The sequence below is a fragment of the Mytilus californianus genome, unplaced genomic scaffold (assembly GCF_021869535.1).
Source record: "Mytilus californianus isolate M0D057914Y unplaced genomic scaffold, xbMytCali1.0.p SCAF_13, whole genome shotgun sequence".
NCBI lineage: Eukaryota > Metazoa > Mollusca > Bivalvia > Mytilida > Mytilidae > Mytilus > Mytilus californianus.
The window spans coordinates 18,441,009-18,464,100 of NW_026262615.1; the positions used below are offsets into that span (position 1 = coordinate 18,441,009).

At 32.5% G+C, this 23,092-nt stretch overlaps 1 protein-coding gene across 1 annotated transcript; it reads right to left on the reverse strand.

The window, feature by feature from the left end:
- Positions 1–4,586: 4,586 nt before the first annotated feature.
- Positions 4,587–23,067, reverse strand: LOC127723310 (isocitrate dehydrogenase [NADP], mitochondrial-like). The gene is made up of 10 exons (XM_052229879.1): positions 22,928–23,067; positions 19,026–19,120; positions 18,274–18,439; positions 15,640–15,800; positions 14,302–14,445; positions 11,890–12,026; positions 11,263–11,414; positions 7,745–7,955; positions 7,059–7,151; positions 4,587–6,304 (listed from the first exon to the last, which is right to left on the reverse strand). The coding sequence occupies exons 1-10, from the start codon at positions 23,031–23,033 to the stop codon at positions 6,226–6,228; spliced, it is 1,344 nt and encodes a 447-aa protein (XP_052085839.1). The 5' UTR covers positions 23,034–23,067; the 3' UTR covers positions 4,587–6,225.
- Positions 23,068–23,092: the final 25 nt, after the last annotated feature.

The following is a 23,092-nucleotide window of genomic DNA, read 5'->3' on the forward strand; positions in this document are numbered from 1 at the left end:
GGTCAAGGTCATAGTTACTATGTTACCGGTGGTCAATGGTACTGAAAATATCACATTTAATGCAAAACTGGTTTCCGAATGCTAAATCAAATACTACATATGGTCAAATGTAATATGAACATTAAGAGAAAAATCCCTATTGATTTTGAAGTCATTCTGTCTAAGAATCAAGGTCATAGTTACTAAAAATACACTTGTGTAAGACAATAATAATGTCTAAAAGCCTAATTTATATGGGGGCGTTGGTATTTGCGCTTGCTCACTTTAAAGGTACGTTAATTATAATAGTGAGTAGTGGAGAAGGAACTAGCTTCCCTTCCAGAGTACCTTAGTTTAGAACTATTTTTGTGGGGTTTGTATTGCTCATTCTTTAGTTTTCAATTTGTAGATTGTCGGACTTTAATCTTCTCCTTTTTTGTGTGATAAAAACCGAGAGTTGAATAAAATTTGATAGCTGTTTAAAATTCAGTTTTACTACTACTACATTGCGTAGATAGCATGTTACTGTATAGGACTACTCTGAGATCGGTACCTTTTGTGTTTTTTTTATCTCTTTGTTAGGTTTTAAGTGCATAAGCTGATTTAATGAGTCAAGCCTTTTCCCAACTGATTTTTTATAGTTTTTCTATGTTGTGCTATTTCACCAGGAGAAAGTTGAGCGCTCACAAACATGTGTATTCCCGCCAAATTCTGTATATCTCTATCCTGGATTGCTACCAAACTTGGACACAGAAGTAAATTTTGTAAAAATAAAATTCCTGTTTTTTTTCCCGTATTTTACTTGTAAATGGGTTGCTTACGTATTTTAAATATTTCACCAACTAAAAATTTCGTAATTGCGTATCCAAAAAGCGTCATTTTTTTTATCGACGGCGACTCAGTCCATTGCTTTGCGTCTTTATGAAGTTACATCAGAGAAGAGTCCGTTGATTGATTATTTGATATGGTGATTGATATTTGAACGACGAAGATGATGACGATGATGATGACAATGATGATGATGATTTGTGTATAATGTCTTGTGGGAAATATAACATGCATATCAGGAAGAGAGCATATTATCGTGATGTGAATATGAACCCTTCTTTGTACCCAACCGACACACAAAGTCCGATATTTACAGTACCAGTTCGAAAACATGTCACCTTACCCGGAAACATTATTCTGCCTCGCGCGTGCTAAGTCCCAGTAGGAAAATCTAGTCGTAAATTAGCAAAAACGTCCTTGTAAATAGTAACAATAAAAATAAATTGAAATTAGAACAAAATTTCAACATAATGTTATCATTTCCCTCCTCAAATAGAAAACGACGAGTACATCAGGCTATAGGAACTTTTTGTAAAATTGGTTTAAAATGTTGCTATGTAAATAAATTCCTGAAGTACCGAGTTGAACTTCAATTGTTCATCCATTGGCTGTATACCTTTCTGGAACACGCCGTATGTATATGAAGATAGATCAGAGAATTTCAAGGGAAAAGAATCGATTGCAGCAAAACACTTATGAAATTAAGTAACTTAAATTCAAACGGACCTTGCACCGATGTTAACATTGAATGCTAATACATCGAGAAGACCGCAAATACATGTACAAATTGAGACGATATCATTAAAAAAAAATAAAAATCAAACATTTATCTTTAAATTTTTAACCTGCACAGACACTTTTAAACTTTTAAATCGTTGTATTCACAAAAAGACTGTTTCTATATTGAAAGTTTAAGTGAGAAGAGCAGACCGGCGTACTCGAAAAATAGGATGTAGAAAATAGGTCTATATGTAACATGGTAACATGTAGCTAAGGACTATGTGGAACACTTCGATAATCGGTGACTTGAAAGAGCTTTAGATTTTGTATGTACATGTACATTATGTTTTCCATTTTTTTCCCCTCAATTTGCAGCAAGTTTAACATTTTTTTAAATTCCAGTTTCACAACCTTCTAATGCAATTATCTCGATAAATAACGAAAATCATCATGTATTTGCATGTATATTTTTCATAACACAGTTTATTAAATACTTTCTTTAAAATATACGTTTGTTGTTTAGAGATAACTTTTAATAAGTATCGTCACCTGCATTTGCTTTACTTTTGATTTTGTTGACTTTTTTTCACAAGAGTTACTTTTCTATTGTTATCGTGTCATCGGTTTTGACAGCGTTTCGAAAATACATTGCAGCTCAGGCCTTGCAGTCATAAAACTTCAGAGTACGATTATCGTACTCGGACTCAGAAATCAACAAATCGAAATGCTAGATATGGTGCTTCGAGCATAAATTTTGTACAGCAAATGAAGGTTCTCATATAAACTCCTTGATAATATCTTGATGCTCAGTTTCTCTGTATCATAAATTTGGAGGTAAAAACCAAACGGGGGGAGGGATTTAAACGTCATCACTTAAGGACAATAACTCCTACTATGAGTGGATTGACATATTTGCAGATCTTATATTGCTGTCTACGGATTCTCTTTATTTTAGTTTTTAAGAAAAATGGCCAAATATGTAAAAAAAAATGGACATAACTTGTAATTCAAGGAAAGAATACCTTTCAGGAATCGACTGACAAATTCGGTCATGCAAACTTATTTAATGACCTATTTTTTCTTTTTATCTATTCAAATTTTTTTACGATTATTGCCAAATCAAGCATCCAAGAAGCTTGTTTAGCTCACATGATCTTTTTTCATAAATTTGATACAATGCAATAAGAATATTTCCAATAGTTTCCCACAAAAATGGGTAAATATTATTTTTCAAGGCAAGAATTTGTTCAAGGGCTATAACTCTTCTAAAGAGCCAACTAATGATTAAAGTCTTGTTGACTTATTTGTAGATGTTAGCTATCATTTTTGTTATGTATAGTTGTTTCTATCATTTATAGTTTCCTGGAAAAAACGGTAAAACTGTCATAGTAGTGGTTGACAAGTTTCGCCATGTTGACTTATTTGTAAATCTTATCCTTATAATCATTTTTGCCTGAAAAAATGACAAAACTTCAATTATCCCATGAAATACTGAAAAAATGCAGAAAGGATTAGTTCTGATTGAATGGTGTTCACAGTTATTCATCTTGCATGGATGTTTGATGATGGTGGATGGCTTAACATCCAATATAAGATAAAATTCATATTCATGATGAGAACATAAAATTGAGAATGAAAACGGGGAATACATCGAAGAGACAACAACCCAACCAAAGAGCAGAAAACAGCCCAATGCCACCAAAGGGTCTTCACAGCGAGATAATCCCACACCCGGATGCAGGTTTCAGCTGGCCACTAAACAATAATGTATACTAGTTCAGTGAAAATGGACGTCACACTAAACTGTACTCCGATACATATAAATGAACCAAAATTAAAATAAACTGTTAACAAAGAGATATGTCTCACCTTTTAGTAATTTTGATAATGCAAATGTTGAAATCAAAATAGCAATACTTTAACATGCAAGTTATGCAAATATATTCCAAGTCAATTAACCTCGACTGAAGGTACACGGCTAAACAATCTCCATGGAAATGAGATGTGCCAGTGCTTATACAACTGCATACCAAATACCATTGACTTATCATAAGTCATTCCCTTTAAACGTACCTAAACACAAACATTAACTTGTATTATGTAAAAGTTTCAAAGTCAATGAACCATGATGTAGGAGTGGGGCTATATAATCTCCACTGAAACGAGACTTGCAAATGCCAATAAATTTGCATACCAAATATCATTGACATAACATTAGCGGTTCATCTTAAACTGATCTAATCAAAAACTAATACATTTGTAAACTAAGCAAAAGTTTCAAAGTCAATAGACCATGACTGAGGGGGCGGGGCCAAATATTCTCAATAGAAATGAGATGTGCTAATGCTTATATAACTGCATACCAATTAACATTGGCCTATCACTAATAGTTCCCCTTGAACTGACCTAATCACAAACTAATACATGTAAACTAAGCAAAAGTTTCAGTCAATAGACCATGACTGACTCAATGGATATGAGATGTGCCAATGGTAATACAACTGCATACCTAATATCATTGACCTACCACTAGTGGTTCACCATAAATCAGACCTAATCACAAACACACCGCCGCCTCCCATGCCGTAACAGCATACCTTTGTCTCGCTTTTTGACTCTGTCAAGGCGAGACAAAAACATACAGGCCCAACAAAGGCCAGAGGTTCCTGACTTGGGATTATGAACCCTGCTTTGTACTAGACAAACATTCTTAGCCTGATTTTTAACACTATTTTACAATTTAAGTTTCAGAAAGGCATATAACACCCTTCTTGGCCCTATAATTTTGACTCCGAGCAACAAGTCGTTGCTATTACTCCTGAATGCTGCATGCTTTGCCAAGAGCATCAAATACCAATTTTGATGTCTTTGATTTGACAAAGCAAAGGACCAACACACAAACTCATACACTCAAGGCAAGCATGGTATCTAGAGACCAGTCATGCAGTTCTTGGTGTTTGATGAATTTTATTCAATAATGACAAAGAGTTGCTTTTGACACTGGACACCTGAGGTAGTGGACTTAATCCTCCTACACAGCAAAAATATAATAACAGCAATAATTTGGTCATGATTTATTTCACACTCACTCAGACAAATCTAGCCATACAACAACAGTTGATCAACAAATCTGTATCTTGTCATCGATGACCTATGGTGAATTTGTTACAGAAAAAAAACTTAAGGCTACTTGTTTATATCTAGCTGCCTTATATGTTAATAACAAAACATTCATTATGTGCCAGAAGATGATTCCAAACACAGCCATTGTAAGCAAACTCAGGAATGCAGCTTGGTAAATTGTAATAATGATAAACTTGACAAAAATATCATTTTGGCCAACTCTTATACAACCTATATCACAGTTATTTTCAATCTCTGAATAATATAATGCATAGTACTATTGACAAAATGCTATGGTAAAACTTAGTTGCTCAAGCAAGTATATACATGTATTAAATATGCTATGATAGTCACATTATTGTAAATTGTCTTCTGTATTTAAATATTAAACTTAATTACAAGTTGAAAGCAAATTAAAAAAATCATATAGCATCATAAAGGTGCACTTCCCTTTAAAGTTCAAAGGACATATAAATATTCATTATGTCAAGGACACTAAATATTTGAAATTTACTTTCTGCCTGAAAGATAATAATTTACAACTGTACCGTATACACTGTATACAATCTCACCAGTGCAATCAAATTTTAACACTCAACCATTAAAAATATAAATTTTCTTCAAAGACAATCTTACATGATGCTCTTTATAATATATAACAATAGCACTTTCGCCAGGTTACCATGGCAACAAAAAGAAAAACATCTAATATGACATCACATGTAAAAAAGTAGCACTTTTGATTGGCTTCTATGGCAACTAAAGGATTTTCTCACTATAGATTGTATATAGTGAAAAGAAGAATCATACCTCTAATTAAATTTCTTAAATGCATTGCAATTTTGTTGGCACTCTATAATCTAAGACTAGGGTTTTTACAATTGATTGATATGCGTTTACTGCTTGTTAATCCATTTTTTAGTATTTTTTTAATAAATTCATTACAAAACAGCTACATTTTAGTAAATACAATAGAAAAAGGGCAATATATTTGGTAATACTGGCACTTGTTTTAATATATACTAATGAATAAGACACAAATAATGTACATGTCCAATATTATTCCCATTTTTTTAAAGTTCAAACTGACTTCTCAAGTATTTTGTACAAATGAGACTTTTAATTTACAAGGTATGTAAATGGCCAGCATTAAGATCTACTTAAACAAAAAATCCATAATAAATTAATGAACATCAGGTCTTAACTTACAAAATTTGGTAACAAAGATCAAAATCTTATTATGGAATTTTTGAGTGAAAAACAATTGTAAAAAACTCTTGCAGATCTTATTCCATTTTCATCTTTGAGTCTTCTAACAAATATGTAGACATTTATAATAAAATACAAACAATTTTATAGTAATTTTTTATGTTTTCACCTTCCCTTCCCCTCTTTTAACATTTTCAAATTTCCTTTTTATGAAAATTATTTAAAACCTTAATTAGGACAAATTTGTGTATTAACGTCACAAATCCAAAAAAAAATCACATTGATAAAACTCTGGTTAAGTTACAAAGAGTTGCTGCCCCTTATTCAGACCTAAACTTGATAAATAATTCCTAAACAACAGTGTCATTATTTCAGTTGACGATTCAGTTCCTCTGAAATTGCTTCCAAGAAGTCCATTGTGTACAAGTAATGCTCTGGTTTTACACTGAAAGAGAGAAAAAACATCAGTTACTTTGTTGTTCAGTCAAGTTTGAATGTTCAAGACTGAAAGATGACATAAACTGACAGTTCTTATTCAAATTTCTTTTTTGATAAGCCTCATTGGTACTGCATTTATGTAAAGTAAGCACAAAATATACATGAGTTGAGAATGTGTATACTATTATCAGAATGTTCAGTTCAGTTTTGCCATAAATTTTGGTTTCCTGTCTCCACAGATTAAACTAAAATTCAGCCCCCAAAAAAAAACTATTTTGCAAAGGGAGATAATTTAGATATATAGAATAATAGCATTTAAAGTTAAAAGAGTTTGTAAAAACTTTCTCCATGGTTTGTACTTAAATCTAATTATTGCTATTTTTTTCTTTTTAAATTCATGAACTGCAATTAAACTACAATTGTAAAACCATGATGTGCCATCTACATTTCATATGTAATAGTTTAGTTTTCATACTTTAGGGACTATACTTGTACAAAATGTTGTAATTTTTTGTAAACAATATGGATCATCAAACAAGAAGAAATCCAGGATTTACTATGAATACCTATGCAGTTATTCTTGAAAAGAAACTATACAGTTGTGCAAATGTCTGGCAAGATAATCAGCTACATTAATTGTATATTTCTATACATATGTTAGAACACACAGTTACCTTCACTTTTATCATACTTTGATAGTCCCAACATAATGATGTTTGTGGGTTATAAAAAATAGGGAAAACAGTATTTCAATAACTTACTTCTTTAAGCCATATATACATCCAGCCAAATCTTTTGTCATTTTACCAGAATCAACTGTAGCTACACATGCCTTTTCTAATGTTGTGGCAAATCTGTAAACATGAAACATTATAATACAATACATTTATCCAACATCAAAACATAATGCCTTGTTGTATCTATTTAAGCAAGACCGCTGAAGCAGGAACCATTTGGGTTAAATTCCAATAAAAAATTTGAATTTCCAGTGTAAAGAAAGAAACCCCAAAATAATAAACCAACCATGTGAGCACTAATATATACTAATTACAAGATATGTAAGGAGGGCACAAAAATCATAATCTGGACCTGTATCCCTAAGTTTTCAAGGCTTAGGATTCTATATAAAGTATATATAAATAAAATCTTTCCAAGCTTTAGATTTAATATTCATGATATTACATCGAAAAAATCTAAACCAGGTATTTAATAGTCAGATCCAAGATCAGATAAGTTCATAATCATGTTGTATCATATCCGTCTTGAAATGAATGTTGATCATCATTTCCTGGATCAAGTGAACATTTGTGTAAAAAAATAAAAAATGTCAATAAATTTGGTTTGAAATTACTTTTTAATAATTTATCTCGACCAAAACGCAACTTCTATATAGACAAAAAATAAAACGTTCTATTACTATTCTAGTTTTTCAAACACCAAATTGTACCTTTGTAGTTCAGCATTTCCGTCCAATTTTCCTCTATGTTCCAGACCTCTAGTCCAAGCATAGATACTAGCTACAGGGTTTGTGCTGGTAGGATTGCCTTTCTGGTGTTCCCTGTAGTGACGGGTTACTGTACCGTGGGCAGCCTCAGACTCGATGGTTTTGCCGTCGGGACACACTAGTACACTGGTCATCAAACCAAGTGAGCCGTAACCTGCAAGAAAATGTTTTTAATAATTTCATGTTGAAATAAATGGTGTAACTTCGATTGCCTTTGAAAATACACTGTAGCTTGTGTGGATTTAGCCATTTCAACCTGCCCACCATTGGCAGTCCATTCCTTCCAACTCAAGTTGAACCTCAGATTGGTTACAATATTGCATACAAAACGCATTTTCCAAAGTTAATTGATCTTCAATTATTACACTGAACGAAAAGGCATGGTAATCCTAATCACAAGGGACCATTTTTAACTATTGCCAACAGCTACTGTGGATGAGCAAAAAAACTAAAAAAACTAAATACAACTGTCAAAAATCTTTAATAGAATTTAAGCCATAAGATCTAGGATCAGATAAGTTCATAATCATGTTGTATCATATCCGTCTTGAAATTATGACGATCATCATTTCCTCGATTTTTTTTTTTTGCTATTTCTTTCAACCTGCTTGGTCAAACTGAATTTTTTTTTCCCACATGAAAAATACATTTTATCTATATACTATTCAAATCAAAAGAGAAGCGAAAGATACTAAAGGGACATTCAAACTCGTAAGTCAAAAATAAACTGACAACGCCATGACAACAGTACACAAAACACAACATAGAAAACTAAAGACTGAGTAACATGTTCTCCACTAAAATAGGGGGGGGGGATAACAGTTCTTACTCCAAGAAGTCAATCGATAAGACATTAAATCCATAGCTGTTGACCTCTGACAATGAAAATGCAGGTCGTGACCTGAATTGAGGAAGAAAAGGTCAGGTCATGATGCATACAAGCTTTTTTCAGTTGAATTTGTGTATTTAGAGGATTTTTTTTAATATTCTATAATTCTATAACATATACAAGTTACCTACAAATATTCACAATTGTGAAGTATTTGTTCAACATTATTTAAAATTTATGTTTTCATTTAAACTTTGTAATTGTCAAATATTTATTATTAATCAAATATCAATATAAACTAATTTCAACTGACAAAATTCTTTTAACAGAATTTGGGCAGTAAGATCTAGGATCAGATAAGTTCATAATCATGTTGTATCAGATCCGTCTTGAAATTATGAATATCATCATTTCCTCAAAGTTTTTTTTTATTCACTATTTATTTAAACCATCTTGGTCAAACTGAAACAATTTTTTTTACACATATACCTACACTTTAAAAATAATATATAAAATGAACTGTTTAATACACTCCTATCTTGAACATTTTCAGATTTATTATTAAAGATAAAGCCAGGAAAACTTATTTTAGACAACCTTGATTCTTACTTGTATACTAAAAGCAAGTAACCCAATTTAAACAGCACTCAGGAACCTCCAGATAGTCTTTGGTTTGATATTCAAAGTCTCTTACTCCAAGAAGTCAATTGAAAGACATTTAATCCATACCTGTCAACCTCTGAAAATGAAAATGCAGGCCGGCCTGCATTGAGGAAGAAAAAGTCAGATCATAATGTGTATAAGCTTTTTTCAGTTGAATTTTAGTATTTATTAATCAAATATCAATATAAACTAAATTGAACTGAACAAAATCTTGAACAGAATTTTAGCCGTAAGATCTATTATCGCTATTTTACGAAATTTCCTTTGATCTTACTGACTGATAATTTCCTTTCTCAGCGGAGTCGAGTGATATGAAAATTATCGCTAGAAACTAAGGGGGCACGTGCCGTTGCTAATGAAATTGACAACGTCCTCATAGGTAAAATAGCGATAAATAGATTATCATTGGTCATCTCAACTCGATTGCTTTTCTCGCTTTCGCCGTACCGGCTCAAGCGAGAAAATCATTCTCGTTGAGATGATCAACGATAATCTATAAGGATCAGATAAGTTCATAATATAACAAATATCAAATCAATATCTTCAACATGTTCAAGCATAACAAAAAAAAAGTGTGGAAAACTGATTATTTGAGTGGATTTTCTAAGTCCAAGGACCATAACTTTGCAAAAAAAAAATCATCCAAACCGAACTAAATTTGTTCTTGATCTGCAACTTGTAATGGTTTTAAACTATATACCAAATATCAAATCAATATCTTCAAGCATGATGAAAAAAAGCAGAAAACTGGTTACTTTCTTGAATTTTTTTAAGTCCAAGGACCATAACTCGGTATAAAATTATCAGGCCAGGCCAGAACAAAATTTGAATTTGATCTGTAACTAGTCATGATAAAGCTATATACCAAATATCAAATCAATATCCTTAAGCAAAACAAAAAAAAGTGCAGAAAAATGATTACTTGCGTGAATTTTCTAAGTCCAAGGACCATAACTCCGCACAAAATCAACAGACCGGAACAAAATTCAAAACTGATCTGTAACTGGTCATGATAGAAGTTCAAACTATATACCAAATATCAAATCAATATCTTTAAGCACGATGAAAAAAAGTGTGGAAAACCGATTTGCTGGACTGACGGATGGACAGACAGACAGACGGACAGAGTGCAAACCTAAAGTCTCCTTCGACTTCGTCGGTAGGAGACTAATAAATGGGGATGTGTCCATGGGACACAAATGCTGCCCCTGCTTGCATATAACGTTATAAAGGGACATAACTCAAGAACAGTAAAAGTGATATTACACAAATTTGTACTTGATCTGAGTTTTGTGGTAATAAGCATTGTGTATAGGTTTCATATCATTTGGTTGAGGCAAACTTAAGAGAACAAAATCGAAATTGTAAAGGGGCATAACTCTAGAAAAGTAAAAATGAGGCCACCAAAATTCAAACTTGATCTGTGTTTTGTGGTAATAAGCATTGCACACAAGTTTCATAACATTTGTTTAAGGCAAACTTAAGTTCGAGAAGGACACGAAAAATTAAGCAATTTTTCCATTTGTAAAGGGGCATAACTCTAGAATGGTAAAATTGACGCCACCAAAATTCAAATGTGATCTGTGTTTTGTGATAATAAGCATTGTGTATAAGTTTCATAACATTTAGTTGAGGCAAACTAAAGTTAGAGAATGGAAACCAATTTTGGGACGTACGTTCGAACAAGGGTAAAACTTAATGCCCCCTCCCCTACAGCGGAGACATAAAAAGCAAGCAAAACAACTCTACTTATTACAGACAACTTGTTCCTGACTTATATACTAAAAGCAAGCAAACCAATTTAAACAGCACACAAATGCAAAACTAGGAACTTGCAGATAGTCTTTATTTTGATTTCCAATGTCTCTTTAATACTCAAAGTCAATCAAAAGACTTTCTACAATTTTCACGACTCACAAGATTATAAATTTCAAAATCATTTTTTCCCAGCATGGGACATTACTCTTACCTTGTGCAACAATATCAGACTGTACATCCCCATCATAGTTCTTACAGGCCCACACAAAACCTCCATCAGACTTCAGGGCCTGGGCTACCATATCATCAATAAGTCGGTGTTCATACCAGATTTTATTTTTGTCAAAGTCTCCCTTGTAATCTCTGAAAGATTAATGCTAATAGACTTGCTAAATTGAAATAAACTCTAATTAGATAACAATTAAGAGCTACTTTGTAATTAAGAAAAACTTGGGGATGGTTTTCAGCAAAGGTTTAAATGGGTTTAATAAAATACATGTGAGCAAATCCTTAACTTAAAAACAAAAACAAAAAAAACCCACCACATTCTTTGTTTGTCCCAAGTCATGAGTCTGTAATTTAGTAGTTGTGGTTGGTTCCTATCTGTCAAAATTGTTTTAGCATTAATTGGGCCTATGTTTATATTGTTTTATTTTGTATCATGCCTTGTATAGGTTTTATATGGTATGGGTTTTCCTAATTGTTGAAGGCTCTTCTGCGTTATAATCCATGTTATTTGGTCTCTGGTGGGCAATTGACTCATTGGCAATCATACCAGCATATATTATAGTTGAGCTTCTAGTACCTTGGTCTGTGTACAAAGACTTTTAAAACTTACTTTTCATAGATTTCTTGGAAAATATCTTTAAATCTGCCGTCATATCTCTTGAGGATTGTATTTTTTGTGCTCATGTAGAGAGGCCATTTCTTCATGATAGCATACTGGAAACAGGCATGGGCAAATCCTTGGATACTCTGTAAACAGAAAAATTATATTAATTAAATGGAAGTAACAAGAAAAAAACTATGCGACAACAATCTGTCCTTTTACCATAAAGATCACCCTTCGAAACTTGATTTCAAATCTTTATAATTGGTCTCTGATAAAATTTAGCCAACACTTGTTTTAGATTCATGGCAAGGTAGAGCTTAACATTTGTATGGACACATGTTGAAAACAGTATTATGACCTCTACATGTCTAGAATCTAGTATTATTGGGTTGTCAATTTATCATGTTTATTGATGTACATGTATACCCAACCTTCAACCTTATTCATATCTGTTTTTTTTAAGGAAACTGACTTAACATATGGTGTTCATTGTAACAGCTTACATTTACACAGAATATAATACATTATTATTAAACATCCATATATATATTTTTATATTTGGTTGGCATTTCTTGTATCTGAAAGCAAGTTTTCTCTGGTTTCGGGAAAGTTACCAGGATCAGAATGTTTTTATAATCACTATTCATTCCCGTCTTGAAATGATATAAAATTCATCATGTCCTAGTAAGCTACTTAAAAAGCTAAAATATATGTTAATATGTTTCACCAGATGTTACCAGAAATCTGACTAACAAGTCAGTTAAACTTTGGATGGTTATCGCAGGCTTTCAGTATTGGTCTGACCAAATGTTTGACAGTAATCATAAAAAAAATCTCCAAAAACTGTACAATCAGTTTGGCAGATTGTCTTTCAGCCAGTTTTTTTAGTCATTTTGTAAATTGCAAAATACAAAAGGTGAATGGTTAATTCAAATTCATTCATATATTTTTTTCTGGCAACTTACCAAATCTAGTCAGGTTGTCAGAGGATAAAGTCTAAATTCTGTTAAATGCTAACATGAAAATTGCTAAGTTGGGAAAGCTTTATTGGGAAGATTGGGTCACTTTGTTTTCAACAAGTAGCAGTTTTAAAAGCCATTAACACCTCAACTTTTGAAACAAAATAGATATAATATGTTGTTCATTGTAACAGGATAAAGTTAACACAATATTATACATTTAAAATTGTACATCCATTTTAATTTTTCTGTCGACTCTTTTTCTATTTTTAAAAACACTAAAACCTCAGTATGTAAAAACAATAAACTCTAAAATTCCTGGTTGACATTATAATTATATGCTTATTTCAAATTAAACAAGGAAAGTTCCAGGATCAGAATGTTTTTATAATCACTACTCATTCCCGTCTTGAAATGATATAAAATTCATCATGTCCTAGTAAATAACAATTGTAGCTAAAATACATGTTAAAGTTTAACCAGCTGTTACCAGGTCTCTAATCTTATACATCAAAATTAAGTTGTTTGGGAAAATAACCATTATGTAACAAACTGAATATTATCTTATTTTTTGTAAAAGAAACAGTAGCACAAACTTCATGATATTTTTTAAAGGCTAAAAGAGGGGTATCTGGTCCCACCCTAATTCTTATATGTGGAAACACACAGCAGGTTTAAGCCTTTAAATAATCCACTTTTAAATCCATAATTGCATCCGACACAAGATTTGAACATTATCTGATGATTATGAGAAATAAACCCTTTTTTTTTTATTTCTATCACAATCATCTTGTGTGTACCATAGGTACTTTAAAACATGTCTGGTCCCTTCCCAAAAAATAATTATTTTCAATCACAATCACCTTGTACTATAGGTTTTGGGAAAAGATACTGACAATACATTATTAACTTTTACTTTCACTTTCATTTTAACATTGTCAATAGATATAGGAAGATGTGGTATGAGTGCCAATGAGACAACTCTCCATCCAAGTTACAATTTATAAAAGTAAACCATTATAGGTTAAGGTACGGCCTTCAACACAGAGCATTGGCTCACACCGAACAGCAAGCTATAAAGGGCCCCAAAAAATTACTAGTGTAAAACCATTCAAATGGAAAAACCAACGGTCTAATCTATATAAAAACGAGAAACGAGAAACACGTATGAACTACATAAACAGACGACAACTACTGTAATCAGATTCCTGACTTAGGACAGGTGCAAACATTTGCAGCTCAAACCAATAATTGTGATATATGTCTTAACCTTTTTGTAACCCTATATGAACCGCATTTTATGTACTACAGCACTTGTTTCCTATCATTAAATTGTCCTGAAGATGCCACCGTAAGTGGCGAAACATGTAGACAAGAATAAAGCATTTCCTTGCAGTAATCCAGGATGCTGTTGTCTTTTTATAGTTTTATTCTATTCTCATTGTTTAAATTTGTTTACCTCATCTGTATTGTACATTCCCATCAGTGGACCTCCGCCATTTGTGAAATTAAACACATCCATTCTTTGTTCTTTGCCTCCTTCAGGTGTAAACACAAGCTCAAACTTGCCATTACCTGGGGCAACAAAGTCTAGGGCTCTGTACTGGAAAAAAAATTCAAATATAATGCCGGACATAACATCTTACAAGCTCAAACTTGCCATTACCTGGGGCAACAAAGTCTAGGGCTCTGTACTGGAAAAAAAATTCAAATATAATGCCGGACATAACATCTTACTAGCTCAAACTTGCCATTACCTGGGGCAACAAAGTCTAGGGCTCTGTACTGGAAAAAAAATTCAAATATAATGCCGGACATAACATCTTACAAGCTCAAACTTGCCATTACCTGGGGCAACAAAGTCTAGGGCTCTGTACTGGAAAAAAAATTCAAATATAATGCCGGACATAACATCTTACTAGCTCAAACTTGCCATTACCTGGGGCAACAAAGTCTAGGGCTCTGTACTGGAAAAAAAATTCAAATATAATGCCGGACATAACATCTTACAAGCTCAAACTTGCCATTACCTGGGGCAACAAAGTCTAGGGCTCTGTACTGGAAAAAAAATTCAAATATAATGCCGGACATAACATCTTACTAGCTCAAACTTGCCATTACCTGGGGCAACAAAGTCTAGGGCTCTGTACTGGAAAAAAAATTAAATAATATAATGCCGGACATAACATCTCAAACTTTTTTTGGATTGTTTGAACATTTTTCTTCCTTCACGTTTTTAGTTTTATGGCAACGTTCGAAATCAATTTTAGCCTATAAGCATGAGACCAACACTTTTGTATTTGAAATGTTAAATCAATAAATATTATATTATAAAATAGGTTGTGATTTCTGTAAAAATAACTATTGTTAGTCTGACTGAATTTCTAGGCTAGTTTCTGACACCTTTTTCAATTATAATCATTAATCACCTGTCTGACATATACAAGCACATGACATGTATGAAGCAGGGGAAAACATTATATTATTACTCACAAACATGTTTTATTTTCTATAGTTCATGCAAGTAAAAATGTTTTGAATAGTCTTTCAAACTGTCCTCATAAAGTCTAAGAACACGAAAAGGTATATGAACTTGACCTAAATATTTTTAATCCTTGATTAAAATAGCAAGTTTTGCAATCTTCGCTGTTTTCTAAGACACTACTTGTTCATTAAATACAATGAAAAATCTTCAGTTTTGGCAATAAACTTTAACTTGTACTGTATAAACAATTTCTTTTATTTTGCCCTGTTAAAAGCTTTCATGCTAAAACTTAATACCAGTTGATTAAGATACCTGATCTCCAAAGGCATGACGGCCAATAACGATAGGCCTAGTCCATCCTGGTACCAGACGTGGAACTTTCTCACAGAGAATTGGTTCACGGAACACTGTGCCATTCAAAATATTTCTTATTGTTCCATTAGGACTGAGCCACATCTTTTTCAGTTTGAATTCTACAACAAGAAATCAAATCAAATACAAAATATTATGGTGTTTCTATATAATTACCAATACTGTTATTTTTTATTTTCTGTTGTCTGGAAAATATAAGATACAAGACCAACATTCAGTCAGTTTCGTATTAGATACACCTTGAGGGCGTTAGTTCAAATGGGTGTATCTAATTTACACCGAGATATTATTGTCCATGAAGAATGATAGTTTTCAGTAATTTAGGTGGGGGTGTCATTCAGTGAATTGATCATAATTATTGAAAAGCATTATAAATGCAAGGTATCCAATTTCATTTAACGACATCTTGGTGTAAATATGGATAAACTATAGATAAATGATGCACAATAAAGTATTGACAACAATATTTCATTATCACAATTCTTATCAGAAGTTTAAATATTTAATGCTAGAAATTGTAACAGTCAGAAACAGATTCATTGTTGGTAGGTCAGAAACAGAAAACAAAATTCTTTTGTCATCATTAGAAATACACTGAACAAGAATGTGTCCAAAGAACATGGATGCCCCACTCGCACTAACATTTTCTATTTTCAGTGGAACGTGAAATTGGGGTCAAAACTCTAATTTGGCATTAAAATTAGAAAGATCATATCATAGGGAACATGTGTACTAAGTTTCAAGTTGATTGGACTTCAACTTCATTCAAAACTACCTTGACCAAAAACTTTAACTGAAGCTGGACAGACGGACGGACCCACAGACCGAAACACATAATGCCCCTAGGTTGAGCATAAAAAAGTAAGTTGGGGTCAGTTCCCAGAGTAACCAGAATCATATTTTTCTTTTTTTTTTATTTTTTACTAAATTTTATCAACCATAAGAGTAAGTCCAAAAATAAAATTTAGATTGTTTGAAGTTGCTTACTACCCACCTAAAAGTAGACTACCCGAAAAAATATATGACACAAATAGGTTCAAATTTATCTTTTTTTAAAGATTTTTTCTTCTCTAATGTCATTTTCTTGTCTTAACTGGGTAACTTATTTTGTTGGCCAAAAATAAATAAAATCCCTACCTACCTACTCAACTTTACAAGACATGGGTAGGTAAAATCAAAAAATGAATTTTATAAGGGTGGCCTAACAGTGATAAAAATTTTAACCCTTTTTAAGCAAAAGAATAGGAATCGAGAACCAAAGAGGGTAAAAAGTGACAGGTTCTTGGGATCTGGGCCTTATTTCAACCCCTTTCTTACAAGACTATATTTTTTATGATGTTAATTATACAGTTATTAAGTACACAGGGGTTAAGAAATCCACTAGCCCGACAACCAGGACTAGAGCATTTACACATAGGGCAATCAAAACTTGTAACCAAATATGCCAGACGGACTAGTAACAAAAAATTCTTTGCGTTTCCAAAACACAAAGTGGAAAATCCCATCATCTCTATTCTATGTTAGCCAATCAAATTCAATTATGTCATCTGGGATTCCAAGAATTTGAACTGATCGGTATCATGTATTGATTGCAATTCCTGTACTATCATTATCGATTTCTCAGTACTTAGCGTATTGTACAATGCTCAAGCCGAGACTTTAAATTAACAGTACTGGGGGTATGATGCATTGATAAATGTGAACTGTTACTTAGTAAGAATGAATTAGCCTTTCAGAAATACATATTAACATAAAATTCTAAATTAATGATCAATTAAAAATTAAAAAAAAAAAAGTTAAATGAAAATTTGTCAGAATCATGATGTTGAAACTGATACACGTGTGGGCATGTGCACAGGTGCAAGATTTAATTTTGCATCTGAATTCTTCAAAAATGCGAACATTATCATAGATACCTTTATCTAATCGTTCATTTCAAGTATTTTCAAGAAGAAATTATGTGGAAAGAACTACATAAACTGAATAGACAACTTTGACAGCGTACATGGAGTTTTGTGTCCATCTTTGGTCCGTGTTTTACCATTGACAAGTCAACATCTGGTAATAGGAAAAATGTTTTTTTGAAAAAAGAAATCACAGTTCTGACAGTGTGATATTGCATTAATAAAGAGTTTCAGGCAGATTTTAGTTCACTAATTTTTAACATTTCGTATGTGGACTGTCAATTTAACAGTTTACGTTAGAACATCAAAATCATATCAAAAGTCTTCTGAAGTTTAGTATGTATGTACTGGTAGATTCCTCCGTTACTCGGAGCACCCCTAGAGAGTATCGTTTTAATGTCAATTATTCAGGCATTGTGATGATGCCAAAATTTTAACAATGATTGCCTTTGTAACTATCAGAGATTTCAGGATTGAAATTTGAATCAGAAGAAAATATTGAGCGGACTCAAACATTTGTTGGAAGTTTGGGCTATCAGGTTTGATTTGCTGGGCTAGCAGTTCTATCAAAAGGACTAGTAAATCCTGCTTCCAATAAGTCCTAGGCTAGTGAGCTGTAACAAAAAATTTTAACCCCTGGTACATCAATCCAGATTGGTATAACATATACCTTCCACTCGCTCTTCATCAGGAGTAATGGTGGCACATTTGACTCCTACGTTGTACTTCTTAATGGCCAATGCTGAATCAATGGTGACCTGGTCATCTGTCTGGTCACGGTATGGCAAGCCCAAATCATAGTACTTTAGGTCAACATCAAGGTAGGGCAGAATCAACTGAAAATACGAGTAAATGAAACATCAGACAAGTAATTGTGATGCGATGTTAAATATTGGCTCTTATAGTGTTTTTTTTTTAATACAAAAAGTAAAGCGTCAAATTTCTGCACTTCACACATCCATGAGGAATAAGGCTTTTTAAATATACCGTTGTATTGAAAATATATCACAAATGTTTATTGTATTGTTCATATACCACAAATCATTTCATGCCACATTTTTTTTTTGACTGATTGGCCACCGCTAAGGATAACACATTTACATGTATAAAGGAATATTCTCTGAAAAATATACAAGGTCTGAAGCCAGTTTGACATTTATTAACATTCATGTATAATTGGTTTTGGATCAATAGGCTATGCCAGTAAAGTTGCAAAACATATCCTGCTGTAACTTTGCCTAGTTACAGTCTGCACCAAAATCTTTTCCAACTACTAGTCCGAAAACCAAGATTCCACCATTTTTCTTATGTGTCTAAACAAAGATTTGCAAAAACTTACTAGTGCGAATAAAATTTTACTATTCTGGGGCATCAGACTAGTGGACAACGGTGCAGACTGTAGTTATGAAATGTCATACTTACAGTTTCCTTGATTTTCTCCCAGATAATCCTGGTCATCTCATCTCCGTCCAGCTCAACAACTGGGTTATCAACCTTGATTCTTTTACCAGTAGCATCTGAAGTTTGTAAAACAAACCATTATTCTTCAGATAATATTACACATATGCAAGATAATTAATATTATTACAACAGTCACCAAGAAACCTGACAAAAATATGCAAGTGTTCTCCCGAGCATTTTATGGGAGATTAAAATTTTAAATTTGAAGCATGCATGGTTTAAATAGTCTTTTACAAAATCTTTCAGATAGCACCTTGAAGTTGATGCTATAAGGCACTGGAGGAGAGCACTGACATTTTAGATGCATGAACATTTTTCTTAATACAGTACATGTAGTACACATTTTAGACAACATGTGTTGAAGATCCATTGCTAGCCTTGATCTATTTTCTGCTCTTTGGTCAGGTTGTCTCTTTGACACAGTCCCCATTTCCATTTTCAAGTGTATTCATGTACAATTTCAATTTTTAGGGGAAAAAAATAAGTATTACATTGTTTATGGTTAAACAGTCACACCAAGGAAAATGGGACCAGATTATTAGATTATTTGTCAATTTTTAATATTTTCATCTTTAGTTAGAGTAAATGGCAATGTTCTGATTCCATGATAATTTTGAGAAGAAAATTTATAAATACATTCCTTAGTTACACATCAAACACCAGTTACTTAGAATTCATACAATAAAATCATCTGGATGTATGTTTTGGACTTGACATTCAATAGTGATTAAAGAACCCTATTCTGTTTACCCGAAAGACTTTATTGCCAACAAAGACAACTTTTGCACTACAAAAATATTCATTTGTGTAATTTAAATAAACATATTTCTTTTTTGTTTAGTCCATATATATTATGTCTACATAAAAAATATTTTATAACATTTTGTAATAAAATGCTTCGCTGAGCGCAGCTGGATACGACCGCAGAGGTCCAACCTTGAACAGTTGGGGAGAAAATGGACACAATAATCGCGCTAGATACATGTCTGAATTTGGATTGTAATTAAATATTTGACACATAATAGGTTTCCGACACCAAATAACTGTAGTCAAAGAACTTAGAATTGGTTATATGATTTGAATTCATATTCAATTATTTGCTTTTGTGCAATACACTATGCTGTTGCGAATTGACCCCCCCCCCCCCCCCCCAACAACAAAAAATAAATTTACCCCCCCCCCCTTTTTTTTGCTTTTGAAAAATACACTATGCTGTTGCATATTGACCCCTCCCCCCTTTTTTTGGCAAAAAAAAAAATATTTGAAGAAATTTTCTTTTTAATTTCCAATGGAGTTTGCAACCATAATTACCAATTTAAATACATCATAAAAGTCTTAAAATAGATAATTTAAAAGCAGTGTAAGGGAGGTAATCCAACATTGTACAATTGTGTTTTTGGATTACCTCCCTTACACTGCTTTTCAATTGTCCATTAACCAGGAAACCCTTGTTTTTTCCCCTAATTCCTAAACGGTTTGAGCCATAACCCCCAAAGCCAATCCTAACCATCCCTTTGTGGTATGGAAAGTTATTGTCTGGAAGTTACAAAAATGCTTATTTTTGGCCCCTAATTCCTTAACTGTTGGTACCATAACACCCAAAATCAATCCCAACCTTCCTTTTGTGGAATTGAACCTTGTGGTAAAATTTCATAGAGATCCATTCACTTCAACTATGGACGACGACGACACCAACGTCATACCAATATACAACCGCGCGTTAGTATAAAAAAATAGTACTAATTTCAGGATATAAACTAGTCAGTGACCTATTGCCAATTTAAATGTAATTGATTGTGCCCATGAATGAATGAATGAATGAATCTTTATTGCAAAAGCATAGACATGCTATGGCAAAATTAACAACATATATTACATGATATAATATGATTCGTAGCTGTGCCAAAGCCTGTTATCTTATTCTAAATAGATGTAGAAATGTTTTATACTGTAAATAATGTTCTTATAAATATGTTTTATAATAGACGAATTCTCTATAATGTTTTTAATGTTATAGTCTCTTATAATTCTGTACAGAATGGCTCTCTTTTATATCTATATATTTTTACACTAAATTTAATGTTGTATTATTTATTATTGAGAGATGAGACTTAAATAAAATATTGAAATGAAATATAAAACATGGTGTTTTCCAGATATAATTGAAATGCCCACAAAAGTTAAGGTTAAGGTTCAACATAACAAATGGATAAAAATGGCTATATTTCTACCTCAAAAACTACTCTGAGTACAGACTAACCTGTGCAGTTGGAAAAGATTTAATGCCTTGCATCCACTAGATATATAAAAGTTAAATGCATTTTGTGTTTCAGAAATACAAAATCTTTTTTGGATTTTGATGGGCACTTTTTTCGTTACAGCTGTTGGTGTTAAAATAAACAAACACCTAAATTATATTTGATACTGTCCACTCAGTTACACCCTTTAACTCACCTATAGTTGTGTAGATATCTATTGTCTGTCTATTGTCCATGCCAATCAAGGACAATCAATACAATACAAAACGGTTGTTACCTGAGAGGGAGCATCTCAAAGATTTATCCAAACTTAGTTTATTTTTACACCTCCTGAAGGAACGAAAAAAAAAAATGCCCATCAAAATCCAAAAAAGATTTTATCTTTCTGAAACACAAAATATATTTAACTTTTATATATCTAGTGGATGCCAGGCCTTAAAACTTTTATAACTTGACAGCTGGTTAGTCTGCACTTGGAGTAGTTTTTGAGGTGGAAATACAGCCATTTTTGTCCATTTGTTATGATGAACCCTAAGGGTTTGCATCAAGATTTGATAGATGCAAATCATGAAATGAAGTCTTTATTACCATGATTACTCATGTTTTAACAATCAATCAATTAAACTTTCATTATTGGTAATCATTAAAGGTGTTAAAATTTCATAACTATCATTGAAATTATCCTTAAAGGCATGACAGGTGTTAAAATTTGATGACTGTATAAAGGTTAATTTTTTTTACAGGTAATATGAATGGTAAGAACCAATCAAAGTGGTAGGAATATGTTCAAGGATAAATATGATAATGTGTAAAGAAAAAAAAGTATTACTTCATAAGGAAAAACATAAAATTGATAAATTTGAGATAGAAGTCAGTGATAAAAATGTAGACATTTTCTCAAGACATGGCATGAATAACCCCATGAAAGTTTACAATTACTGGCCTTCTTTAATTATAATTTTCGAAGAATTTACACTGAAAATTTGTTATATTAAGAACTGCAGATCAATTTTTCCCTAATCCCTAAATGTGACAATTTTGAACTTTAAAAAGAGTGTTCCATCTTCATTCTAGTACCTTATTTATTTTCTTGAAAAGTTGCTACTATTAATCAGAATAACTACACTTTAAAACATTTTAGGTAATTTCAAAAATTATAAATTTTTCACTGTTGTCAGTAGTGTTGATGCATTTATAACATTTCTTGCCCAAACTGTTTCATTTAAAGTTAAATAGGAAGTAACTATGCAGCTGCCGAACCTAAATTCGAATAGTCCTTAGAACGTTTTCCGATTTGCGCTGTCCGAAAATTCATAAAAGGACGGACACCTGAACATGTATACGAGCTACAGTTCTGCAACTAGTTACTATGGAGATTGCTCCATATTCAATCTTTATTTGTTCCAGAGGCAAGATGAATATTTTTGAATGTAGCAATCGCGTGTAAAAATGTTGAAATAAATGTGGAAAATATGCAACTATTAGTATTATAAGAACAAACTCAGATTCATCGTTTTTCAATTTTTGAAGTTGCGGTCAATCAAGGACAACGTAAATTTGGAGAAAAACACAATGACAACATCCTCATCTTATGCAGAGACTTACAGTTTCTGTTTGGGGTACTAGCTATTGAAGCTGGTGCAACAAAGTTGTGAGCTAGTCCGCCAGCGCGGCACAAAACTCTTCCCAAAGCTGTAACAGGACTTGCCATTTTTCACGCACTTGCTGAAAAGACCGGCACCGGAAGTAAAGTGGAATATCTTCAGAAAA